This window comes from Clarias gariepinus, chromosome 16, assembly GCF_024256425.1.
Source record: "Clarias gariepinus isolate MV-2021 ecotype Netherlands chromosome 16, CGAR_prim_01v2, whole genome shotgun sequence".
Classification (NCBI taxonomy): Eukaryota; Metazoa; Chordata; class Actinopteri; order Siluriformes; family Clariidae; genus Clarias; species Clarias gariepinus.
In genome coordinates this window covers 6,117,504-6,144,063 of record NC_071115.1, presented here as the reverse complement: position 1 = coordinate 6,144,063, position 26,560 = coordinate 6,117,504, and the positions used below count along the sequence as shown (strand labels likewise).

The 26,560-nt window shown below is 40.3% G+C and overlaps 1 protein-coding gene across 1 annotated transcript; it reads left to right on the top strand.

The window, feature by feature from the left end:
- Window positions 1–965: 965 nt before the first annotated feature.
- Window positions 966–26,560, top strand: cntnap1 (contactin associated protein 1; the record flags this gene model as incomplete). The annotated part of the gene is made up of 24 exons (XM_053515260.1): window positions 966–1,014; window positions 8,232–8,333; window positions 8,446–8,639; window positions 10,036–10,189; window positions 10,287–10,490; window positions 10,578–10,762; window positions 11,040–11,192; window positions 11,474–11,735; window positions 12,611–12,760; window positions 12,842–13,013; window positions 17,501–17,607; window positions 17,684–17,806; window positions 19,513–19,716; window positions 20,011–20,167; window positions 21,292–21,419; window positions 21,530–21,703; window positions 21,847–22,065; window positions 22,298–22,537; window positions 22,632–22,874; window positions 23,307–23,434; window positions 23,536–23,629; window positions 24,114–24,344; window positions 24,530–24,574; window positions 26,361–26,560. Coding segments are annotated over 24 exons (3,918 nt in total), but the record flags the coding sequence as incomplete, so codon positions are not given.

Sequence of the window (26,560 nt, the reverse complement as noted above, 5' to 3'; positions counted from 1 at the left end):
TCCGCTCAATATGGCTCTAATAAGTAGTAAAAGTACACTACTGGAAATATCATTCCTGAAATGAATTTAGGTAGAAGTGGGTTAATGAAAAGCATTTACAATTAAAGGGATTCCTGGCTACAAAATGTTGTAAAGAGTAAAATGTGAACATAAAGTGACTTATGTATGTGGAGTTACATTTTTTCGGTCGGGTTGAGTAGATCATCTAACGGAGTGAAATGAGATGAAAGAAATGGACATCTGCAGCTGTGTTTTGAAGTCTAATGACCTTGGGACAAAATCTGGTAGATTCGGCCTGGAGGTTTTGCAGTACATACTGTATCTGTATAGCGCTTCAAATATCCTGACATACTGTATATATGTGTGGCTAAATTGTCCTGTTGTGAACCCTATTTATTTGCCCCTGAAGACCATTAATAGTAGAAAACACCTATATGTAGAAACGACAGCACTGCCAACGTGCCATGTCAATCCTGGTTCTGACAGTTCCTCAGCCTCAGCTACATCACTCCAGATCATAATAATAATCATAATTATAATCAACTGCAGATGTTCACAGGACTGAACCATCCCAGAAAACCAAGATCAAAACTGACCTCAGATTAGAGGCGTTATGAAGGATTTACAGAGCAGAAGTAGCAGATACATCTCAATATCAATATCTGTTCAAAGGAGATTATTGTACTGTATGTTTTGCAAGCCTTCAAGTAATGTTTTATGTTTAAAATGTAGAAAGAATTGAAAATCAGGTAATATCAAGGAATTAGAAGGTGTATCCAAACGACAAAATGACAAAATTAAGCACTTATCATGCACACTTACCTAATTGTAAGAAAGCAAAGAAGTTAACAAAATAACACACTTATGCTAAAGATAACAGGTGCAACACACACCTCTAGATATTAGATACCATGTGAAATATTCAGACCGGAAAAAATAATATTTTGTAATTTATACAAAATTTGTTGTCCGTTTCATTTCAGTATGTCATTCCATTACATCATAACTCTGCAAGTTCTTCTATATTGTCCTTTGTATGTTGCATGGTTATACACACTATTGTGGCGTCCCTGCATCCATCATTTTTACTACTATGTTCTGCTATGTTCATGTACTAATATGGTGATTGATCATATGTGAAGACATATCTTTGAAGACAAATATTAGATGATTAAGGTACATGCTTTGCATGAAGCTTAACTAAAGCTTATCATCCTTATGAATTTCTTAGCTTCAGTTCAAAAATAAAAAGGCCATCGTTTCAGACTTATTATAGTTGCTAACATTTGAAAGTGTCGTTCAGTGGAAATAGGAAACCAGTAATGAGATCCATCCATCCAGGGTCCTCTGTATTCCAAGTAGGTACTGCGAAGGCTAATGGTAATTACTATTGTATTTATCTCCATTTTATGTCTATGGTAGGACATTTACATGCGCAGTCACACAACTACGGGCAATTTGGGAACACCGATTAACCTAATCTGCATGTCTTTGGACTGTGGGAGGAAACCCCTCAATCCATTGTAGAGGGATGACACAATATGCTCTCACAGATAAGGTTTCAATCCTGTCATGATTTGTGAAGTTGTAAATCAGGTCAAGTAGCTGTCATTCAAGCACTAGAACATTTCGGGCATTTTGGGTTTTATCTCTTAGATATAACATAAACTTTATGGGCAAATCTACAGGTATGTGGACATCTGACCATTACACCTATATGGGACTGTTTTTGAAACACAAAGAATGTATTTGAATGCTATAGCATTATACAGAACATTGGAACCCAAATTTACAGGTACACCCAGGTATTTGGCAGACGCCCTTATCGAGAGCGACTTTTGTACATTTTTATCTCAGAGGGTTAAGGGCCCTGCTGAAGGGCCCAACAGCAGTAACTTGGTGGTCATGCGGTTTGGACCTGCGACCTTCCAAACCATAGTCCAATGACTTAACCACTGAGCTACCCCTGATCTCTAACGTGGTCCAGCATTACAATGCGCTAGTACACAAAGCGAGTTAAATGAATAAAATAAAAAAAAGTAATTTGTACAGAACACATTATCTATTTCATTCGAGTAACTTAATCCATTACATCATTGCATTGTTGCGAGTTCCTCCGTTTTCATTCACATGTTATGTGTTTACACACAATATTGTGGCATCCAACACTCCACCAGTTATTACACTATTACAGTATGATAATGTTCCCACAATGTTGTACTATAAACCTTTCAAAAGTTTGCATTATAATATAGTTTCCTATACAGCATTATCATCATTTCTGCTGCATTTATTCTCCTTGGTTCATGTGGAAACATCCAAGCAGTCTAATAGCTAAGCAATAGGTTTGGAGGCCTCAACCCTACTGAAGATCTTTGGGATGAACTGGAACCGGAGTCTCCTGTACTGTACAGTACATCTTAACTTTAGTGCCTGGGCTCAGTAATGCTGTTGTAACTGAATGATCATAAATCCCCACAGTCACTATCCAAGATTTAGTGCAAAGCCTTTCTAGAAGAGTGAAGGCTAAAATGGGAACTAAATGGGTGTGGGTGTGATGATGATGATGATGATGATGATGAAGATGAGGTGTCCGCAAACATTTGGCTATGTATTAGTCTACCTTTTATCAAATGTCATGACATTTAATGCTTTCTGCCTTTTATGTTATGGTTTTTATCAGTAGGTAAATCTCAAAAACAAAAAAAAAAACCTCACCAGAACCAACATGGATGATGGTGTTTTTGTTGGTAACAGAGCTGCATCTATTATACGCTCCGTCAGAGGGAAGAAAGGTGTTGGGCCGTGGTGGGAATTAGGGATGTGTTAGTGTGCTGGTCTGTTTGTGTGTGTGTATGTGTTTCTGAGAGATAAAGACCTAAGCAGGGTGTGACATATGAATACATCCGAAGAATGGGTGAGAATCATGGCGTGTGTGTCTGTGCACATGTGTGAAAGGTGATATTTATATATATATATTCATAGATAGAGCCGTTTTTGTCTTTCTATACAGTACACTTCATTCTGGCTGATGCCCTTCTGAATTATTCATAATCATGTCCCAGAAAAAATCCTGATGCAACTGCTAACCTGGCTCACCCATGTGATACTTCCAAAGAAACCATACACCTCTTACATCCTGCCCGTGATAAGCACGCTCGCCTTAAAGAAGCTCTTCTGCGAGTTCATGTGAGGAAGCTAATGTGCTCTGCAGACGCACACTCAAAGAGCAAAAGTGCTGCATCAGCCTGGAACAGCGAGGGTGTGTGCTTGTGTATGTGTGTGTGTGTGTGTGTGTGTGTGTGTGTGTGGTATGTGTGAGCTTGCACATGCTCTGTCAGCACAGTGTAGGATGCAGGATTCTCCTTCACACCAGCTGTTATCCAATCCCCTTGGCTTTGACTGTGAGAGCCGAAGAAATCATGAAGGCAGGACGCATACACAGACACACACACTCACACACACACACACACACACACAGGGAGGGAATGAGATAAGACAGGGAGGCAGGGAGGATGGGAGGGTGAATAATTTTAGAAGCTGAAAAAAAGACGACGCCCTTCTGTGAACTAGGAGAGGCAGAGAAAGGGAGAAAGTGGGGGAGCTTTCTTTTAGTATGCAATTTGTGTGTGTGTGTGTGTGTGTGTGTGTGCGCGCCATACATATTGGTTTGCATAGCATGATAGCTAATATGCTTACAGATCAAGTTACTCCTTCTTGTTTCATGTGCATTTTAAATAGAGTAACGATTCATCCAGCCATCCATAAAGCCACCCGTTCATAAAGTCCTTGAGTCATCTATCCATTCATCCATCCATAAGCCTATCATCCATCCAATTCATTCAGCCATCTATAAAAGCCATCCATTCATAATATCCCTGAGCCAGCCATCTATCCATCCATAAGCCTATCTATCCATCCATCCATAAACCTATGATACATCCCATTCATCCAGCCGTTCATAAAGCCACCCCTTCTTAAAGTCATTGAGCCAGACATTTATCCATCCATTCATCCATCCCTAAGCCTATCCGTCCATCCCATCCATCCATTTAGCCACCCATTTATAAAGGCTTCTGTCAATCCCCCTATCCATCCATCCATCCATCCATCCATCCATCCATCCATCCATCCGTAAAGCTGTCTATAAAGTCACTGATGCATTCATCCACCTATCTATCTGTCTCTCCATAAAGCCATAAATTGGCCCATCCATCCATCCATCCATCCATCCATCCATCCATCCATCCATCTATCCATCCATCCATCCATAAAGTCACCCATACATCTATCCACCCATAAAGCCATCCAGTCCTCCATTCATCTATCTGTCCCTCCATAAATCCATCTATTTGTCTCTTCATCCAACCATCTATCCATATCAACAGTAACAAATTTTTCAATCTGTAGTCTATATGTGATATCCTTCTAAAATGGGCACCTCAATATAACATACATCTGTAATTTGTCTTGCTGCCAGATTCGCTGATTTAGATCACATTTATACCAATCGTAACCAAGAATTTAACAACACTGTGACATGAATAGTGTTATACAAAAATGCCGTGAGATCTGCTTTTCCTGATTTCATGTATGACTTCTGATATCATCTGTAGATTCTAAACTGTGATAAATGAAAGGTTATCAATTAAAAAATCTAAAGCCTTCAAAGAGCCAGTTGGACCACTGAGAAAGACCTGAGAAACGATTCTGCCTTGTAAGCAATGTAGGATAAAAGATGCATATTAATATTCACAAGGTCACCAAGAGTTATTCCATTTTTCAGGTTTAATTAATGATGCTGAGATGATTCCTAAGGACAGACTCCCCATAAATAATTGATTTAGTTTAATACAACAGTAAGTCAACAGCGTGAAGAATTGGTTACCATGGATCAGCTGTGATTCAGCACACATACACATACACACACACACACTCACACACACTGCTGTCCTTTCAGACTGCTGCTGAAGGACATACTCTGGCCTCTCAGGCCTCTGTCATTGTTATATTATTATAATGACACTCGAATATGCATCAGTGGTATTAGGTGGAGATATTTTATGTACAGAGAGCAGATGTTTATAAGTATGCTTGTTCCATTTACTGTTGGTCATTCCATTCATTCAGATTATTTATAGATTGGATCCATCCATCCATCTATCCATTCATCCTACTGATTTTTCGGCTACTTACAAGGAATGTTTTCTGTTTCTCCTCCCACTGCCTCAACTCATTACCTCATTACCACAAAGTGTTGAAGCGTTTCATGTTGTCATGTTGTCACTTTGTTGCTCACATTTGCAAATGCATTTTATGTTGTCTCTTTTGTATAGGACTTAGAATAGGATAGTTTTTAGGATACATCCATTCCATCCATATGTCTGTTTATCCTTTTTCAGTATCCAACATCACATATCCACCTGTCTAGTCAGACATCTTATCCATCTTAGCCAGAACCTGTCCACCCATCCATGTCTCCACCTGTCAGCCATTTTTGTTTGACCCATCCATCATCCATACATCCATTTATTTATATGTCCAGCCACTTTTTCACCACCTGTTTATACTTTGCTATGTATTGCAAACAACTAATGAGCCAGCCATCCATTTATCCATGTCATCCATCCATCCATCCATCCATCCATCCATCCATCCATCCATCCATCCATCCAACCATCCATCAAACTACAAAAAGAATACATATTTCCTTTTCTTTTTTTTACCCATGCATCCATCTATCAGCCATCCATCCATCCATCCATGCATTTGTCTATGTGTCTATTTCTTATTAATCCGTTCCCATGCTTTTCAGCTTTATATGCTTCAGCAGATATACACTTTTCTAGTCACCCATCATTTTTCTGGAAATTTCTTTGCCATCCATCCATCCATCCATCCATTCATCCATCCATCCATCATTTCCTACTTTAATGACTTATTCCCTCTTCGTTTGCAGTTTGTCTGCCAATTTTTACATTTATTCATCAACCCATCCACTCATCCATGTCTCCATCTGTCAGTTCATTTTTCTATTTGATTCCTCTCTGTTCATTCATGAATCGAACCATTCAACCATTCATCCATCCATTCATCCAGTTACTCACCTGCCCATCCATCCATCCATCCATCCATCCATACAGCACCTTAAGCCTTCTTCTGTCTATCCTTTTATTTAATCGATTCCTTTGTCTGTTTTCAGTTGGTCTTCCTTTATCTCTTTATTTAAATTCTCTACCATATTGAGAATAAGGCTGCTAATCAGATATTATGCTGGTTATTCATACATAATAAACGAGTACTGTGGAGTGATGGAAATGAGGGTTGAGTTTATCAGACTCGTCTGCTAAGATTATGTTGAATTGTTGCTGCTTCTAATTGAAACAGGGATTTATACACAGTACAATAAGTTAGGAGAGGATTATACCCTACAGAAATGGCAAAAGGAACAGTTCCTAAATTACTGCACACACATACACAGGCTCCTGTACTGTAATACAGACAAGGGCAGGACATTTGGGTGTTAACATTATTGTCTGTAATACAGATGGATGAAAATGGGGTGAAATGAAAATGGGAATTTGACTGCCTTAGACAAACTTACTAGGGTCCCTGTGTGAGGTGAGGAGTGATTTGTGGTGGAAGTTAGATTCATTTCGGCATGTTATGACAAAAAGTAGGTCGTTTACTTGATGTGGTAATAGCAACATTTCATCACGTCCAGCTTTAATCCTAAGAAGGGTGTGCCACAGCCTGTCTGGATTTATCTTCCTCCATTACTGTCCAGTAAAGGGAAAAGCATTAGCATTCAGTCAGCATTACAGAGCAGTGCAGCTAATGCAGCTCAGGCATCCTAACCAGCAAATAGTCCAACATTCAATTCAATTTTCAATTCAATTCAATTCAATTTTATTTATATAGCGCTTTTAACAATGGTCATTGTCCCAAAGCAGCTTCACAAAAAAAAAATTTAAAGATTTTTTTTTTTTTTTAGAAAAGAAAAGAAAATATTTGGAAGTGTGTATGTGTGAGAAAAATGTGTCTAGATAATGAAATGAATGAATGATGAATGAAACATCATCAAAAGCATTTGTGCAAGACAATCTATGCAAGCAACAGTAAATTGCAAATGAACTCTTATACGTAATAATAATGATCATCTTATTCAGACTATCTGACGGACATAACTGGACCCTTTCTGGACCCCTGGCAGTTTGCTTATAGAGCAAACAGGTCTCTGGATGATGCAGTCAACATGGGACTGCACTTCATCCGGCAACAAGTCACAGACTTCAGTTTGGCTTTAAATATAATAATAACCCCCAGCACTGCTCCAGACCAAACTAAATCAGCTCTTTGTTCCTATCTCTATCTGTCAGTGGATCACCAGCTTTCTGACAGAAAGGCAACAACTTCAAACAGTCACACCATCAACACTGCTGGCCCCAGGGATACGTTTATTCCCCATTGCCCTTCTCCTGCTATAACAATAACTGCACCTCTACAGAGCCCACTTTCAAGCTCCTGAAATTTGCGGACAACACTACAGTCATCAGCCTCATCCAGAATGGTGCCAAGTCTGCATATAGATGTCATTCTGGTTCCTGGGCACCACCATTCCTCATGACCTGAAGTGGGACAATACCATTGACTCCATTGTTAAAAAGGCCCAACAGAGGTTATATTGCTATCGTTGAATATTGTCCTGTGCACGTCAATAACTGTCTGGTTTGGCTCAGCTACAAAATCAGACATCAGAAGGTTATAAAATGGTTTGCACTGCTGAAAGGATTATTGGTGCTCCCCTGCCCATCCGTTAAGAACTGTATATAACCAGAGAGTGAGAAAAAAGTGCTCATAATATCACTTTGGACCCCTCACATCCAAGCCATCTTCTTCTTGAACTTTTGCTGATTGATCGGCGCTATAGAGCACCAGGACATTCAGGCACAAGAACAGTTTCATCCACCAGGGAATCTACCTCATGAACAGTTAAATGTTTTCCCCACTGTGCATCAAAAATATGTGCAATATCCATCCATCCATCCATCCATCCATCCATCCATTCATCTATCCATATTTATCCACTATAATGTGGATATAATTATCCACTAATGTTATCAAGTTTATTTTTCAATTCAGCAATTGATGTCTAATGCCATGTCAATGTTTTAATCTCTTGTAATATTTTCTATCTCTCTCTCTCTTTCTCTCTCTCTCTCTCTTTTCAGGACCATGTTTAGACCCAATTATTTCACCACTCTATGCCTCCTCTTTTTGGGCCTCCTCCAGATACAATTTTCTGTACTCTGCTCATTTTGCCAAACTCCATGGTAAGTTGCCACATTAGAAGCTAATTACATTATGTACCCCACATCTTGCCAATAGCATGTGTGAGCCAAAAAGTGAAATAGCATGATACATTTAACCTATATGTGTCTTTAGGGAGCAGTGGCTGGTCTCCAGCCCCTGGGGATGCACAGCCATGGCTACAAATTAATCTGGGTAGAAAGTATCGCATTGTCGCGATTGCTACACAGGGTACCTTCAACTCTCACGACTGGGTGACCAAGTACATGCTCCTCTATGGAGACCGGTTTGATGCATGGACTCCTTACACAATGAAAGGAGGAAACATGGTAAGTCAAAATTTGTTAATGTTCATTTTTTTGTGTGTAACAGAGTTGGAGACTTTTGTCATCTTAAATGGTATTATAGGGTGCAGTGGGCCTGAAGGTTTTCCTTACAACTATATACAGTAGTTGCTCATAGCTATTTGGCTTTGCTTAAGATTAGACCCAAGGCACTACACAAAATTTGTTGTGGTGCCTTTGTAATTGTTACAAATGGACCCTTAGGTTAAGATAATGATTTCCCCCCTATTATGTTCAAGCTTATAATTAACATATCATAATCAGTTTGCATTGTGATTTTACACCAAAATATAACAGTTTCCCTTCACTTGAACTAGGGGGCTTAGGATAAAACTGTTTCAGCATAACAGTGCTCCTATGCATAAAGCAAACTCCACGAAGACGTGATGTGTTACGTTTGGAGTGGACAAACTTGAGAGCACAAAACCCTAACTAAACTAAACCCCACTGAACACCTTTGGGATGAACTGGAACTTCACCCCAGACCTCCTTCCCTAACATCTGTGCTTTCTGGAAAGCCTTCTCAGAACAGTGGTGGTTATAACACCAATAGAGGAACACACCTGAAATGGGATGTTTAAAAAAAACATATGAGTGTGATGGCTAGGTGTTGGTCAACATTTGGCCATATAGTGTATCTACTATAAACTGGTATTTACAGTGAAGACCTCTACATGGGCCCTCAGTTGCTTTTCTCAAAGGCTGGAACTGAGAGGATAAGAGTTAGGATTAGAGTATACTACAAGTCAAAAGTTTGGACTTGCTTTCCAGAGATGGTCTTCATGAGAGCCAGCTTCTTCATGGCCAGGGATAGCTCAGTGCCTTGGGCATTGGTCTACTGAACAGAAGTATCAGGTTCAAAGCCCCGCATCACCAAGTTGCCTCTGTTGGGCCCTTAAGGTTAAATTTATTGTAAGTTGCTCTCTTTAAGGGCGTCTGCCGTAAATGCTTGAAGCGTTTTGCAAATGCACTTGACAATACTGCTTTTGCAAGAACTACTGTATTCCAAAACAGCTGACCCCTGTGTCTTATAAGATTATCAGACTGTCGTTGTTACTTAATTACATAATGCCATATGTGTTATTTAATAGTTTTGAAAAATCCAGTATTGTTCTAGAAGGTAGAAAATAAATCCTAAAAACTTTTAACTGATGTGTCCCAACTTTGGAACTGGTACAGTACTGAACAGTAAGTTTTGATATATAGTCCATTTGGACCCAGATCTCTTTTGCAGACAAACTATTCTTCACCTTTATATTTGATGTCTTTCATTCGATGAAATACAAATGCATCACCAACAATACATGCAATGCATCACCAGGTTTGTTGTAAACCATATGTTTGTTCAAGAAATAAGCAGTCCTCCCTTTTTCTCTCTCAGACATTGCCTGGAAACTGGAACTACTACCAGGTGAAGAGAAATGTCTTTCATTATGCTTTTACCGCTAAACACCTTCGCCTCCTACCTATGGGCTGGAACACAGAAAATGGTGGAAAGATTGGTGTACGGCTCGAGGTCTATGGCTGTCCTTATGGTAAAGGGGGCTACATGGCTACAAAAGATGACATTCAGTGATTCAATGTAGTTTTTGATATTGATTTCTTCTATCTGATTGCCTTTCTGGCTTCTAGACTCATACGTGATGTATTTTGAGGGAGACGACATGGTGGCATATTCGTTCCCTGGCGGGAGTGTAAGAACCTTGCAAGACCACTATGCTTTGAACTTTAAGACGCTTGAGAAAGATGGTGTGCTACTGTACAGCGAGGGCATCCAGGGAGATTCAATCATGCTTGAGCTGAAAACTGGACGACTCTACCTGCATATCAGTCTGGGTAAATAAAGAGACGATGGCAACAGGCATATGTACTGTATATGAGTTTTATAATCTTTTGTGATGATTTTACTGCCTGCTCTTACAGGAGGCAGCACAGTGCACAAAGTGGACGGCATGACCACATTGAGGCTGGGGAATCTTCTAGACACACAGCACTGGCACTATGTGACCATAAAACGGTACGGCCGAGAGCTCAACTTCACTCTGGACAGCCAGACTGAGAGAGTCATCCTCAATGGAGAGTTTAAATACCTGGACCTAGACAAGCAGGTGGGTTCACAGCCACATCAATAGGAAAACAAAACAGAAGTACATTATCGGAACCTTGAAAAACCAGACACAATATGTAAACTAGCTAACTAAGAGGCCTAGTTAGCTGGCTAGCAGGGACAAGACAGGACAGATTGACCTAACATAAATTACAACATAAATGAACAAAAACTAACTAGCTAAGGAAAGACTATCTACAGGGTTTTTTCAGGGTTTGTTTAAATAAGTGTCACTAGTACTTGAACTAGGCTAATTTTTTTATCCATTTTGTCTTCAGATATATGTTGGCGGTGTGATCGAAAAAGACTCACCTCATCTCCCAGGTAAATTCAACTTCCGCGGCTGCTTGGAGAACGTCTTCATCAATGGAGTCAACGTCATTTACAAGACCCAGTACCAAGATCCTGATGTACGCTTCGCTCCCAAAAAGGTACTATTCTATACCAGTATGTACTTATCTCAAAGTCATTAATGATACAATTGAGCTACCTTAGATGGTGATTTATCCTCCCAAACTGGCAGGATATGGATTTTTATGTCATTTAGAAGACTACCTTATCCAGAGCGACTAACATTTTGTCTCATTAAACCCCTGAGAAGTTGAGGGTTAAGGGCTTTTCCCAACGGGCCCAACAGTGGCAACTTGGTGGTGCTGGGGTGACTAACTGTTAAATCATGTCCCATGTTTTAAACACATTTCTTTATTCATAGAAAAAGATGCATTACACATGCCGTGACCTCCTTTGGAGACCCATGTCCTTCGCGGGGCCCAACAACTACCTCCAGGTGCATGGGTTCTTCCGAAAGAGCCGACTGGCGGTCAAGTTCAAGTTCCGGTCTTGGGATTACACTGGATTGTTAATGTTCACCAGGTTTGCGGATGATCTGGGCTCTCTGGAGCTTGGATTGAGTGAGGGACAGGTTAACATCACTCTCACACAGCCAGGGAACAAGAGACTCCGCTTTGCTGCAGGTAACATTCACATTTGACCACTGATCGTTCAAACATGCGAGGCCCCAGTTTCCAATTAACTGTCATAATTTAAAGCCTCTAAGGAGACTCTTTATGAGACAAATCATGCTAGTTGTTTTTGTCAGTGTGTAAACTTTAGTAGGTTACATATTTTATAATTGTTGGAGGTTTTTGGCTTTGTGTTTGCGGTTTGTGTGGGACTAAAAAAAAAGACTTGAGAATGCACCTAGAGGTTGGATTTCTCTACAGAACATTCGGGGTTGAGAAGCATTGGTATAAAAAAAGGTATTTCTTTGGCTGAGCTGTGAGCTATCCAAGATTAACAGCAGGTCTACTCAGGATGGGTTATACCGCCTAAGGATATACTTATATCAAAGCTGAACTATTTAGGGCATTAAAGCAAGACACTAAAGTTTATCTACTACTTGCCAGACACTGTAAATACAGTAGAATAAGACTGGAGTAATGTACTTTGACATTATTTTTCTGGTAAGGATATTGACAGTAAGGCAGTCAGCTAGCAAGTGTCTCATCAGGTTAGCAAGTTATTATTTTCTTTTTTCTGTTGGAGATGCTCCTAACTAGGTTCCTAAATGCAGTTTTTTGGTTTTAAAGTTCTAGGCTCAAATGCTAATCAGAATATTTTGATAAAAAAGAATCCATTAAAAAAAGATTCACATTGCTATGGTACCAAAGTTATGCTTGCAAACTATATGTCTAAAGAATTGTATGGACCTAACAGAGAACCTTGTTGGACGTTTAGGGAAAAAAAAATCTCTAAAAGTTAAAATCAAATAAAATGGGTGTGTCCATCACCAACCACTAATAAACCGTCACTCCACTGTCAACACTCATTCAGTGTTGTTTCTCCTTAGGATATCGTTTAAACGATGGCTTCTGGCACACAGTGGATCTTGCTGCCAGAGACAACTTGCTCTCGGTCACCATTGACGAGGATGAGAGCTCGCCTTTGAAGATCACCAACCCGTTCGCGATTCGCACTGGAAACACCTACTTCTTTGGCGGTAAGTCATGACAGTAACATATATGCATTTTAATGAGCTAGCAGCGCATAAGTCAAATGACTGGTCTTGATTTTGGCTTAGGCTGTCCTAAGACCAACAATACGGCACGCTGCGTGACCAAGCTGGCACGCTTTCACGGATGCATGCAGCAGATCTTCATCGATGACGAGCCTGTGGACATAGACGTGATGCTGCAGAGAAAATGGGGCCGATACACGGAACTACTTCTGGGGACATGCTCGATCACTGACAGGTTTGTGTGTGTGCAGACTAAGAACAATGTACTATCTGAACAATGTACTTTCAGCTATGCGTTTCTGAAAGCTGCTGGCAGAGGTGCTGGCTCACTTCAGAGAGCAATAATAACGAAAGTAATAGCATCCATCACTTAGAAGCAACACCTTTAGGACAAAACACATTTATATTCTGTGTAAACAACAAAGAGCTCCAAGTCTGTTCCTGATATTATGTGTAGGCTATGACTAAATGGCATCTAAGAAAAAGTAATAATCTTGTAGATGTTTGCCACACACTGGGGATTATACCAAAAAAAAAAATCATGTGAGAATGCATGTGATAAAACATACACTACCCTGCCAAAAAAAAGTGGCAGACATTAATATTTCATTGGACCACCTTTAGCTTTGATTACGGTCTATATTTATTATGGCATTGTGTTAACAACCTCGTCCAATAACAGATAGCAAGAATTTTTGTGCAGTCATACTGTAAATTTGATATCTTTAAGTTAATACGAATTAATAGAATTATCGAGTGACTGATGTCACAAGTCCTTAAAGAACAACTATCTGCACCAGTCGAGGCCAGAACCATCAAGTCAAGTGGATCAATCTCCAGTCACCACATGCATCCCAAGCAGACCACATGAAGCCTCCATGCATCGAGATCTTTAGTCAGAAGTCCAGTGGAGCACCGGGACCCTCAGTTTTACTGGATTACTGGCACCTCAGGTGTGTGTTGTGTGGCTCAACAGAAAGAAAGACAGAGAGAGAGAGAAGAGGAAAGAAGAGAAGAGAAGGAGAGATAACGGTTATGTATTGTCACAGTCACATAATGCATAAGGTGCAGAGTGCAAGCAGGGACTAACTATGACAGCATAAATAAAAGGGAGAGCCAGACGGAAACACAGACATGAGGGCTGCCTGAGATGTAAAGCAACCAGTCACTCTACCATAAACAAACCTGAGTGGCCAATGAGAGTGGGAAAGACGTCCATGAACCTGGTCTTTTACCCAAGGCAAATGCCTAAATAAGTAGGTTTTTAGCCTAGACGTGAACACGGAGTCTGTGTCAGAGTTCCGAATATTAATTGGAAGGCTATTCCATAACCTTGGGCTTTGTTAGAAAAAGCTCTGCCCCCTGCGGTGGTTTTCGTAATACACAATGCTAACAAGCAGGATGCATCCTAGCAGTTTACCTAGATGCTGCGGAGTGAGATCATTTAATGCTTTATAGGTCAAAGGTAGTGTTTTAAAATCGATGTGAAATTTCACTGGGAACCAATACAGTATGGATAAGATAGGAGTAATGTGCTTATATCTTGTGGTTCTAGTGAGGTCTCCCGCTGCTGTGACTGGACTAACTGGAGGTTGTTTATACACAGAGATACTGTGTGATCAAAAATCTTACTTCTAGCTACATGGTGACCAAGTACCAGAACTTCTGTTTTGTCAGGATTAATTAGAAGGAAGTTAACAAACATCCAGTCTATTATGCCACTGAACCATTGTTTAACTTTTTTAAGTTGGCTTTTCTTATCTGGTTTTGCTGAGACATACAATTGTGGGTCAACAGAATAACAACACAAAAAAGAATACCATGCTTACTAATTATGTTGACTAGAGGAAGCAGGTAAGAAAAAAATAGCAGTGGACCTAAAACTGAACCCTGTGGAACACCAAACTCCTATTGAGAACATGCAGAATAGTCCCTATTTAAATCTACAAACAGATAATGATCAGTCAAATAGGTAATAAAATTGTCAAATCTAAGCCAGGATAGGGCTGTTCCCTTCCTACTACAGTTTCTAACCTACAGTACGAAGAAAAATATTATGATCAATCATGTCAAAAGCTGCACTAAGGTCAAGTAACACAAGCCTTTTATTTTTAGAAAAATACCTACTGCTGAGTGAGGAGTTAACTATTTTTAACAGGGGGTTCCGTTAGGGGTTCTGTTATTGCTGGTACCATTTGCTCGAGAAAATGTGTAGGTATAGGATCTAATACACAGGTTAATGACTTTGCAAAAGAGATAAGTGAAATTAGGATAAATTCAGTACATTCAGGTCATCAGCTAACTTTATTTTTTGATACATAATGTTGTTAAGCCTATACCAGAGCAACCCCAGATCATAACACTGCCTTCAGAGGCTTGTACAGTGACCACTAGGCATGATGGATGCATCGCTTTATGTGCTTCCCTTCTTTGACACATACTGTACAGTACATTGACACACACATTGCTCTGAATAGGGTCAATCTGGACTCATCAGGTTATATGACCCTTTTCCATTATTTCAAAAGTCCAGTCTTTATGCTCCCAGCAAACCAAAGTCTTTTTTTCTGATGACTCTTACTAACAAGTGGCTTTCTTATGGACACACAGCAGTTTATTCCCAAATCCAGTTCTCATCACATGGTTGGAAATGCTCTCACTTTCACTAATAAACATAGCTCTGATTTATACTGTGCATTTTACCCAAGCAATTTCCCTCTGGGATTAATAAAGTTATTTGAATCTTGAATCTTGAATTTTTCCTTGATTAGGCAACTTCACCAAGCGTTTAAGTGATCTCTGTTGATGATGTTCATTCATGATTCTTTTCTGACCGCACATGAAGTCGCTGGTTCAGCACTATCCTTCTCAGTTTTAATAATGTGTTGGACAGTTCTTAACTTAATTTCTAGTCATTTCAGGTGAAAAATACTCTGTCGGTTTCTTTGCTTGATTCAGCACAAGAAAAACTGTCCCTTTTAAAACAGTAACATCTTTTCCATGACCACGGGATAAGTATGTTTTCTGACAAAATTGTCTAAGAAATGAGAACCTACTCAATGCATCAGTTATGATTAAAGGTTTGTTGCCAGCTGGAACATATTAATCATTGCACTAGTTATGCAATCAAAGGATCTTACATATTTGCTTGATTTGCTTAAATCCGGTAAAAAAGTCACTATATCAATTCTGTTTTCTCTGTATGTACTATATAAGCTATAAAATTACTCATATGTACTGTATGGCTCTTAGACAGGGTCATTCTAACTGTTTGTTGAGTCAGATCATCTGGCTCTCCAATAGGCTCATCTGACTTCAGTTGAATAATTTGGCTTCCAAAATGCAAATCGTTGTTATTTTTCTTAAATAATTATTTGACCCTGTGATTCTTTTCCTTCTTTAAGTCATAATTGAACATATTCTAGTAAACCAAACATTACACCGAATGTTTTCAAAACATGTTTTTAATCATTGTTAAATAAACATGGAACGATACAGTGAACGTACATACAGTACAGTAAGCATCCCTGCATTTTGTCTCCTTTATGGAGCTATTTATATGGACAATTATTTCTAATGATACACTGAAGATGTCTTCAGCAAGCACAGTGTAGCAGATCCATCCTTTTTAATTTAAACAGCTGTGATCCTGACACACACACACACACACATGAACACCCATTCATGCAGACGTTAAAAGACGGTTTTCATGAAAGCAGCTTGATTAAATGCCACTGCAAGAAGGAAAGTATTTGCCTACACACACACACACACACACACACACACACACACACACACCACAGCTGATTTGAACATGCCTAATTGAGCTGACTCATTCCTGAACATCTCTAGAGGCACATTCTCAGCATAACAGTGTCACTGACGTGGTGGTGGTACTGATTGTGGAAATTCCACAATGCACAGGATATAAGTAATCCTCACCTCATTAACTCACTTTATATCCATATTAATCACCTGGATATATAAAATATACAGCATAATTAGTTTCTTATGTTTTTTCCTACTTACAGGTGCATGTATTGGTGAGATAAACAGTTTCCTTTTTTTTTTGTGAACTGCTGACAATATTTCTCTTAAATTTATAATATAAAACTATTGTTACTTAAAGTGCATATTTAAAGGAAATGACATCATCACAACACATCAAACGAACCCAAGATCATGCAGTATTTGCAGAGCTTTGATGAGTCCAAAAAACAAACAAAATGCAAATAATTTGTAAACAAATTATGTTAATGCTTTGGCTAAATAAAAGTAAGAAATCAGTGTTTGGTGGAAAAACCCCAATTTGCAATTATAGCTTTCATGCGTTTTGGCTCTCCACCAGTTTTTCACATTGCTGTTGGGTAATTTTATATCACTCAAAGCCAACAGCTCAGCTTTGCTCGATGGTTTGTGACCATCCATCTTCCTCTTGATGATATTCCAGAAATTTTCTAGAGTAAATTGCAGTGGTCTCTTATTAGAATTTTTTTTTTAAAGATAGATCAGTAATTCTTGTTGTGCTTCATAGTAATTAAAGAAAACTCTCCAGCGTCCTTCGTTCACCTTACGGAGGACTGTATATCAGTTTTCATGCTGCTTAAAAGCATCGATGTGCAAATATAGCCTCGGGACACAGCTCCGGATATAAATCATTGACTTTCCGTTCTGTCCCGAGCGCGCTGCCGTGTGGTTGATTTACGAGTTGGTGTTTTACAGGTGCTCTCCAAACCCATGTGAACACGAGGGCAGGTGTATTCAGTCCTGGAATGACTTCCTGTGTGTTTGCAACAACACCGGCTACAAAGGGGAGGTGTGCCATAACTGTAAGTGTTCCAGTCAAAACATGAAAATGCTCTCGTATTCTATTTGTCTGTCCTCATGATGTCCTCCTGTTCTCAGCCGTCTATAGGGAGTCGTGTGAGGCATACAGACTGAACGGAAAGTACTGGTCAGGCAACTACACCATAGATCCGGACCTGAGTGGGCCACTCAAACCTTTCACCGTTTACTGCAAGATGAAGTGTAAGACCACTTTTTTTTTGAGTTGCATTCCATTTAGTTGCTAAAAAGTGACAAACCTTGGAGTATTTAGGATACCAACAAGTAGAGCATAATACTAATCACATCAGGTCAGATCAACTGGACAATGCTAGACTATGAAGTGTACAGAATGAACAATGCAATACTGGCTTTAAGAGCTTGATGTGCAGCACAGCTTTTGGGTCCAGTGGTTGATTCTGCACTATGGTTACAGCCTAAGCCAAGTTTCTCCAGTGGGTTTCCTTTGGGTTTTCTCCCTCCTCATACAAATGTGCCAATCTGAATGACTTAATGTGGTTGTGAATGAGTGTGTAAGATATTTTATGGTGGACCATGCTCAAGCCAGTTTTTTCTGGGATTGGCTCCAGATCCATCATGGCCTTGTAAAGGAGAAAGCAGTTGCTAAAGATAAATGGATGAATGAATAATACACAAGGGTCAGAACTGAGATGCAGGTAGTCTAAATTTAGGATGGGTGGACCAGTGAGTAGCATTAGGAGCAGATCATTGCATTACAGTAGATCAGACTCTCAAAGTTAGACTAAATCCCACATATGTGTATCTTTATAGGTATTATACTGAATATTCTCGTTACACGTGGTGCAACATAATACCGTCGAAGAACCTTGCTAATATTTGTTGTTCATTTTGAAGATAAAAAAATTTAATATTGTTTTAATAGTTGATGTCATAAATACATTTAGTAGGTTCTTTCTCTATTATTAACCTATATGAGCCCAGACCCATTTCTTTCTTAATGTACATTATGGGCCATATAACACAGATCACATGGAACCCATTTTGAAAGACGTCACATGGCATTTTCTGCTGACAATTTTAGGGTTGTTTTACATCAATTTGTTCAGGAAATGCATCCAGAATATAAAACATGAGATGTTATTAAATCATCAGAATCGTTAAATAGGATGTACCACACTTTAAGCAACAAAACCAACCTTTTTTGCCACACAGAGAGTGGTTGCTCAGGTGGCTCAGACTCTAGGGTGTTGATTTGAGGATCTGGGTTTGAGCCCTGCTGTCGGTGGGTTGCGACACCCCTTACTACCCAGCCCCTGCATGCAGTGCCAGTCCCCAAGCCTGTTTAAAAAAAAATGGGTTAGGAAGGACATATGGCATAAAACCTGTGCCAAGTTGTGTGCAGATCAGGTAGTCTGTGTACCTTGATTAGGCGATTAAAAGACGTTTTTGTCAATTGTGCTACTCCAGCACACCACCATTATCTTTCAATACTACAGTATTTGATTTAATATCCATTTTGCATAAACAATTTATTCCCACTTAATTGATGTTCTAAAGATGTCCGTGCACTCAGTCTATTTTACGTGTGAAGTGTATTTTGCGATGCTGTTGTTAGCTAAATGAGACAGCTCAAGCAATTAAGCAAACTCATTTTCTATGGAAGGCTGTGTAATGAGCTAATCAAGTGCTCGAAGACTAAACACGTGTCGGTTTGCTCACGCCATTCAAAGGAGTCATGCTTAGTCATTTTTCAAATGCTTATCTGTTTCATTTCATGCACTATTTCATATTTTAATGTTGGTCACATTATTAAAATGTCTTTATGAAAAAAGTCTCAGCAGACTTATCTTTATTTAATATCTATATGCAGTATGTGGATTTTTTTGAAAGACATTCCTTCGCTTATTTATTACGTTTTTGTTCGTCAGTAAATAGAGCCTGGACGATTATCGAGCACAACCGCCTGGAGAGAACCAAAGTGACCGGCTCCAGCTTGGAACGGCCTTATATAGGGGATGTCCAGTACGTGAACGCCTCATGGGACGAGGTCACAGCTTTAGCCAACACGTCACTATATTGCGAACAGTGGATCGAGTTTTCTTGTTACAAGTCCCGCCTTCTAAACACTCCATGTAAGTATGTGAAAGTATACATCAACAAAGCAAGTGTTTAGTTGCAGGGTTAGGGTTAGGGTTAATGTTCCTAATGTGATTTTAACTGACCAAACAAATTTGTGCTGTAGTTAGTTATAGTTGTTTAAAATTATACTATGATGGTTATCTATGTAGTCTCTTAAACCAACGTTGTGAAAACGGCTAACATTATTTTAAAAAAACAAATTAGATAAGAATTTTAACATACGGGGCGGATAAAATACTGCTCCATTAGTACCACTCTGCTTCCTAACATCCCGTGTCCTGTTTCAGATGGAAGGCCTTACACATTTTGGATTGGTCGGCATAACCAGAGTCATGAATACTGGGGTGGCTCTTTCGCCGAGAGTGGGAAATGCGGCTGCGCTATCAATCAAACCTGCACCGACTCCAAGTTCTGGTGCAACTGTGATGCGGATTATCGGCAATGGTGAGAGACAGAAAGAGGTAGAGGCATGAGTGATGATATGAATGAATAAGTGAGTGTAACAATACAGAAGAATCATCATACATTAGCAAAACATGCATGATGAAGATTAAGGACTTGTACTTTGATAACACACCATTTAAGGGAAGCTAATGTAAAAACATTTTTTTTGTCAATTTTAAATATGCAGATGGATCCCCAGTATGTGTGTGTGTGTGTGCTGTTTTTCCTTTTTTCCTTTTTCTTCTGGTTGGGTCTTAAACAAGCCAAATAGATCCCCCCCAAACTCCCACCCCCCACCCCATGTGACCATATTTATCAAGACTCTGATCAGCTCCACCCAGCTTTGCCATCCCTCTGGGCAGCATTATTAAGGGCCTACAAAAGGCAAGATTGGTCAGCTAAGAAAGGCTAGGTTACACATTAGCCATTAATGGCTAACTGCTAATACATAAATAAGCCTTCTTAAGCTCTTAGCTGGGCTTAAACCTATATACCGCACAAGGTACAGTAGGATATAGCCTGGACAGGTTGCCAATCCACAGCAGGGCACACACACAAACACAAGCTCAGTCACACAGTACAGGCAATTTGGGAACGCCAATTAGCCTAATCTGCATGTCTTTGGACTGTGGGAGAAAACCAGAGAAACCCACCAAGCACGGGGAGAATGTGCATGAACAAATCATAAGCAGCCTCCGAGGTGGAAATCAAACGACAGTGTTAACCACTAAGCCACCATGCACTGTCATCATACAGTATACTGACACTCTTATATGCACACAATAGACCAAAATCTTTTACCCCCCTTGTATTGGGGAAAAAGCCTAAAAATGGCTGAAAATAAATTGGGGGTCACTATGTTCTGATTGGCTAGTAAAATACCCCTCCACAAAGATGCATACAGGGGCAGATTTAGCGACAGCTGAAGAAAATCAGGCATGCCAGAATGATGGATCCGTGTTGGAACAATAACCTGGAACAATAACAATCATAGCCATATTTTGGAAACGTTTGTATACTATATGCATTATAGTTCCACTTAAATTGTATTTTGGGATGAAGAGTATTTGCAAGGGCTTGTTGGTCATCACACATGCTAATTACCCGGTTTGTTTGTTAAACAGGTATGCAGATAAGGGGTACTTGATGTTCCGGGACCATCTGCCTGTCAGGAGAGTTGTAGTCGGGGACACAATCCGCCCCGGCTCAGAGGCTCAGTTCAGCCTCGGACCACTGCGTTGTTCCGGAGACAGTGAGTAACAAGTGGTGTATAATTATGTATTATGTTTCTTGCCAGATTATTTCAAATGACTTTGCCGGCATTTCTGAAGACTATTTAGTGCTCGTGTCTTTCTCTTACAGGGAGCATCTGGAATACGGTAGCCATTACCAAGCCCACTTATATGGCATTCCCCACCTTTAAACCTGGCACCAGTGCTGACATCACCTTCCACTTTAGGACCTACCGCACCAACGGGGTTTTCCTGGAAAACTCTGATGACCATTTACGCAACTTCATCAGGATTGAGCTAAACTGTGAGGTTTAAAATATGAAAAACAATTAAACATTTTTTTGAAAATAATTATAACGATATAAAAATGCATATCTGTAGGAGCTTCATATCCAAGAGCACAGATTCACAGCTCTTAATCTTCATCTCTTATTCTTTTTCTTTCAGCCACTACTGAGGTGGTGTTCATCTTCATGGTAGGTGACGGGATTAGGAATGTGACCCTGCGCACCACCAAACCTCTCAACGATAATGAGTGGCACTACGTGGAGGCTGAGATTAATGTCAAAATGGCACGACTCAAAGTGGACTTCTATCCTCCGGCTATTCACAAGTTCCCTGGCCAAACCTACATCACCATGCAGTTCACTCAACCCCTGCTCGTAGGTACGAATGCACGTTATTTAGTTTAACAGAGGTACATTTAGAAAAGCATTAGTTCGCCCACTGTGATGCGGTTTGTGCAGAAGATTCTATTCCAGAGTGAACTGTAATCAAAACTGAATAAAAAACTTGAAATGCAGTAACATTCAGAACTGCAGAGGTGGTCAGGATATTTCAAATGGTTTCCAGGCATTTAGTCTCCAAAGACTTATTTTGATTTATGCAATGTTTGCAGGTGCTGCAAATCACACTCTCAGGCCCTTCTTGGGTTGCATGCGTGGCCTGAGAATGAACGGTGTCCCCGTGGATCTGGAGGGGAAGGTAGACGAGCGAACTGGGATTCGGAGAAACTGCACTGGAGCGTGTCTTAACGCCTCCATCCCCTGCAGAAATGGAGGGCAGTGCATCGACGGCTACGCCTCGTACTCCTGCGACTGCAACAACACAGCCTTCGATGGATACTACTGCCAATTAGGTGAGTCCTTCACTTTTTTCCACAGCTTGTCGTCACAGAGGAACCCATCTAAGAACAAACTCACTTGTATACTGTAACTCTTGTCTGGTCTCAGATATAGGAGCATTCTTTGACGTGGGTGCTTGGCTGCGCTACGACATCCGTACAGAGCCCATTTCAGAGGATGCCTGGTGGGCAAACTTCTGGATTGAGCCGCACTGGCACAACTTCACGCTGGGCTACAACACCACCACTGATGACATCGAGTTCAGCTTCAGCACTCAGCAGACTCCGGCCGTGCTGCTCTACATCAGCTCCTTCCACAAAGACTACATCGCTGTACTGCTCAAGAAAGATGGTACACACTCTCCTATCCAAATTCCAAAAACTACGACCAAAATAATATTGACGGACAGGACTACACCTTCAGGGTCTGGGTTAGGTTCCCGTTTCAGGGTTTGTGTCCATGCATGTTCTCCTTCTGGTTGGAGGTTTTCCTTCAGGTCCTCAGGGTACTCCGGATATATTAAGCTAATTGGCGTTAACAAATTGCCTGTAATGTGTGAATGCATGGTGCATCCCACCACGGTTGTAAAATGGAAATGGAGATAAAGTCACCTTTGGCCTTCATGGTCCCGAGTTGGACTACAGAGGTTGCTAGATGGATGAATAGACAGAACTAATTCAGGCTTGAAATCACACCATCCAACAAGCTCTTAAAATCATTTAACCAATTATCATTTTGATGGGTAAAAGATATTGTCTGTTGATAATGTTGTTTCCTGTCCAGGTACCCTCTCTCTAAGGTATCGTCTGGGTTTGTTAACGCACAAATTTCAGCTGACCACCAGAAACCTGGCTGATGGCTTCCCCCACTTTGTCAACATCACCAGACACAACTACACCGTATGGACCCAGGTATGATTTATGATGCATGGCAAGTATTTAAAAAATGTGTCAGTTTACAGTAAGTCTGTAGCGTCCATATACATGTATGATAAAATGTGGGTGTCTGTCAGGTGGATTACATGGAGCCATGGGTGGAGAGATTAACTCTCGGGGAGATTCCCAGATTTGACTCACCGAAAAGTATATTTCTTGGACGTGTTATGGGTAAGATAACGATTGCTTGTCATATTGTGTTCTTTAAAAGCACTAACACATTTAATCATTAAAGGTGCAATATGGAAAGTGAGAAAACTGTTGGAATAACTATCTCTTAGTACAACAGAGCAACTCTGCATTCTGGAATTTGCTTTTATCTGAAGTGTTCTATCTGAACACACCCCCTCCACCCAAACAGATCACCTACCGTGAAGATGAACACCCCCTCGGTAGTGGCTAAAAGAAAAAGAATAAGGGATGAAGATTAAGAGCTGTGAATCTGTGCTATGTTTAGTACTCTTGGATATGAGCCCCCTACAGATATGCATTTTTATATAATTATAATTATATTCATAATTATTTTTTTACATAATATAAACCTCACAGTGTGTTTCGTCTCAGTCGGGTTGTGCTTAAGGTTAAGGTTTGGGTGTCCACATAAATCATATGATTTACACTCCTAATGATGATTCTTTCCGCTGATTTTTTTTAGAGGTTGGTGATATCGACTATGACATTCAGAGACACAACAGTCCGGGTTTGGTAGGATGCATATCGGGGGTCCGCTATAACATCTTTGCACCACTTAAGGCGTATTTCCGACCCAACGTCACCAACCCACCCGTCACCACCCAGGGCTATGTGGTGGAGTCGAACTGTGGTGCGTTTCCTCCTGTCTTAGGCTACGTACCTTGGGAGGACGACCCCTGGTTCACTGGATTGTGTAAGATTTTACATACTGTATTCACTATACATAATGAACATCAATTAGAATTTTTCATTTTGACTTTTTGTAAATTTTTACAGTTTAAATGTAAATTTTGTGTTCAGCTAATTTCCACAAGAATCACAATTGCTAGGTAAGCAGGATATGAATACATACATATCTTTATTTTTGTTTTCTTTCAGTTTTCTATTATATTCATGATGACGTGACTCCACCCTGGATGACGTGTAAGTGTTCACAAGTTCCAAAATGTTTACTGTATATTCATACTATATACTACAGTATATGTACAGTATGATTAATGAAATGTCTCTGCCCTTCTTGGGTTAGGGTTAGGGTTAGGGCTTAGAGAAAGCGTACAACAGGGTGCCTGAGAGAGGAGCTGTGGTGTTGTATGAGGAAGTCCGGAGTGGCAGAGAAGTATGTTAGAGTGGTGCAGGACATGTATGAGAGCTGTAAGACAGTGGTGAGATGTGCTGTAGGTGTGACGGAAGAGTTTAAGATGGAGGTGAAGATGTTGAGGTTTTCGATGGGAGTGACAAGGATCGATAGGATCAAGAATGAGTTCATTAGAGGGACAACCCATGTTAGATGTTTTGGAGATAAAGTCAGAGAGGCCAGATTGAGGTGGTTTGGACATGTTCAGAGGAGAGAGGGTGAATATATCGGTAAAAGGATGCTGAGGTTGGAACTGACAGGCAGGAGGTCTAGAGGAAGACCAAAGAGGAGATTTATGGATGCAGTGAGAGAGGACATGATGTGAAAGAAGAGGATGCAGAGGATAGGGTTAGATGGAGGCAGATGATTCGCTGGTGCCACCCCTGAAAGGGAACAGTCAAAAGACAAAGAAGATTTTTACTTCTGTACACCATCATTAATCGTAGCATCAAAAAAAATCATCAAACCTAGTGGAGCCAGTGATGCAGCATAAGCATGTATGGCTGCCAATATTACTGGCTCACTCGAGGTTATTGATGATGTGACTGCAGCTTAAAGTAGCAGAATCAATTCTGAAATGTATAGAGCTCGACTTTCTGCTTAAATTCATTCAAAACGTACAGCACACTGCTTCAGAGTAGAGTTGAATAATGACCCTAAAGACACCATAGAACATCATGTGAAAGAAACGCAAATTCTTCAATGGAAAATGGAATGTTCTTAAATGACCCCAACTAAACAGAGCTGTTTTTTACTTACCTAAGACAAAACTGAAGGCAAAAAGAACTCAAACAAGCAGAAACCGAAGGCATCTGCTTGGTGATGTCCACAGGGTCCAAACCCTAAGACTATCACTTCGAACTACGTGACACTAGCCGATCGCATCTTTTCGAACTGCTTACTCATGCAACATTGGGAGCAGCGTGACACACTCGGAGGACAGCACTATCTGTTGCTTTGCTTTCACGAGCTCAAAGACAATCATGATTGGCTTAGATTGATGAAAGCACTAAGTGGCCACCCCACCCCTCTGACAGAGCTTAGCCAATCAGCTCTCTATAGGCCTCCCCGTCTGTGGGAGGCTACCGGGGAATCAAACTCGCAAACTCAGGATGATAGGGCAAGAGGCCCCCAAGTTTTACCACTTGGGGTCCTCTAACCCTCTCATTTTGCTAAACGAGATTGGGATTAGCATTGCATGCAGTGGCTGGGTAGTATTGAGTGTGGCAACCCACCTATGGCTGGACTCGAACCCTGATCCTAAGAGACCCAAACTAACAACCTGGTATTTTTGTTAAAATTCTTGAATTAAAGTGAAATTGTACACATCAACCACATTAGGATTTCTGCCTGCCTCACCAAGCATTGCCTGTGGTGGAAAATTTACTGATCCTGGAGACTCCTAAATAAATGTTAAATAAAGGCCTTCCCAAAGAGAAGGTATCATATCATATAATGATTTTTCAGTCTCTTATTATTCTTAGAACATCTGAAAGGTCTGGCATCCACGTTCCTATAAATTTTTAACTATAGAAATCGTAACTGTTTAAATAATTTATGTTTGTGTCTCCACAGTGATCGTCACCGTGTCTCTGATGCTGCTCTTCCTCATGCTGTACTGCATGTACATTTACTTGTACAGGTATAAAGGCAGCTATCACACGAACGAGCCAAAGAACTTGGAGTCGCCCAGTTCTGCTCGGCCCCTCACCGAAACACTGCGCAAGGAGAAGAAGAACCTGCCGGAAATCCAGGAGGAGGGGATGGGTGAATAA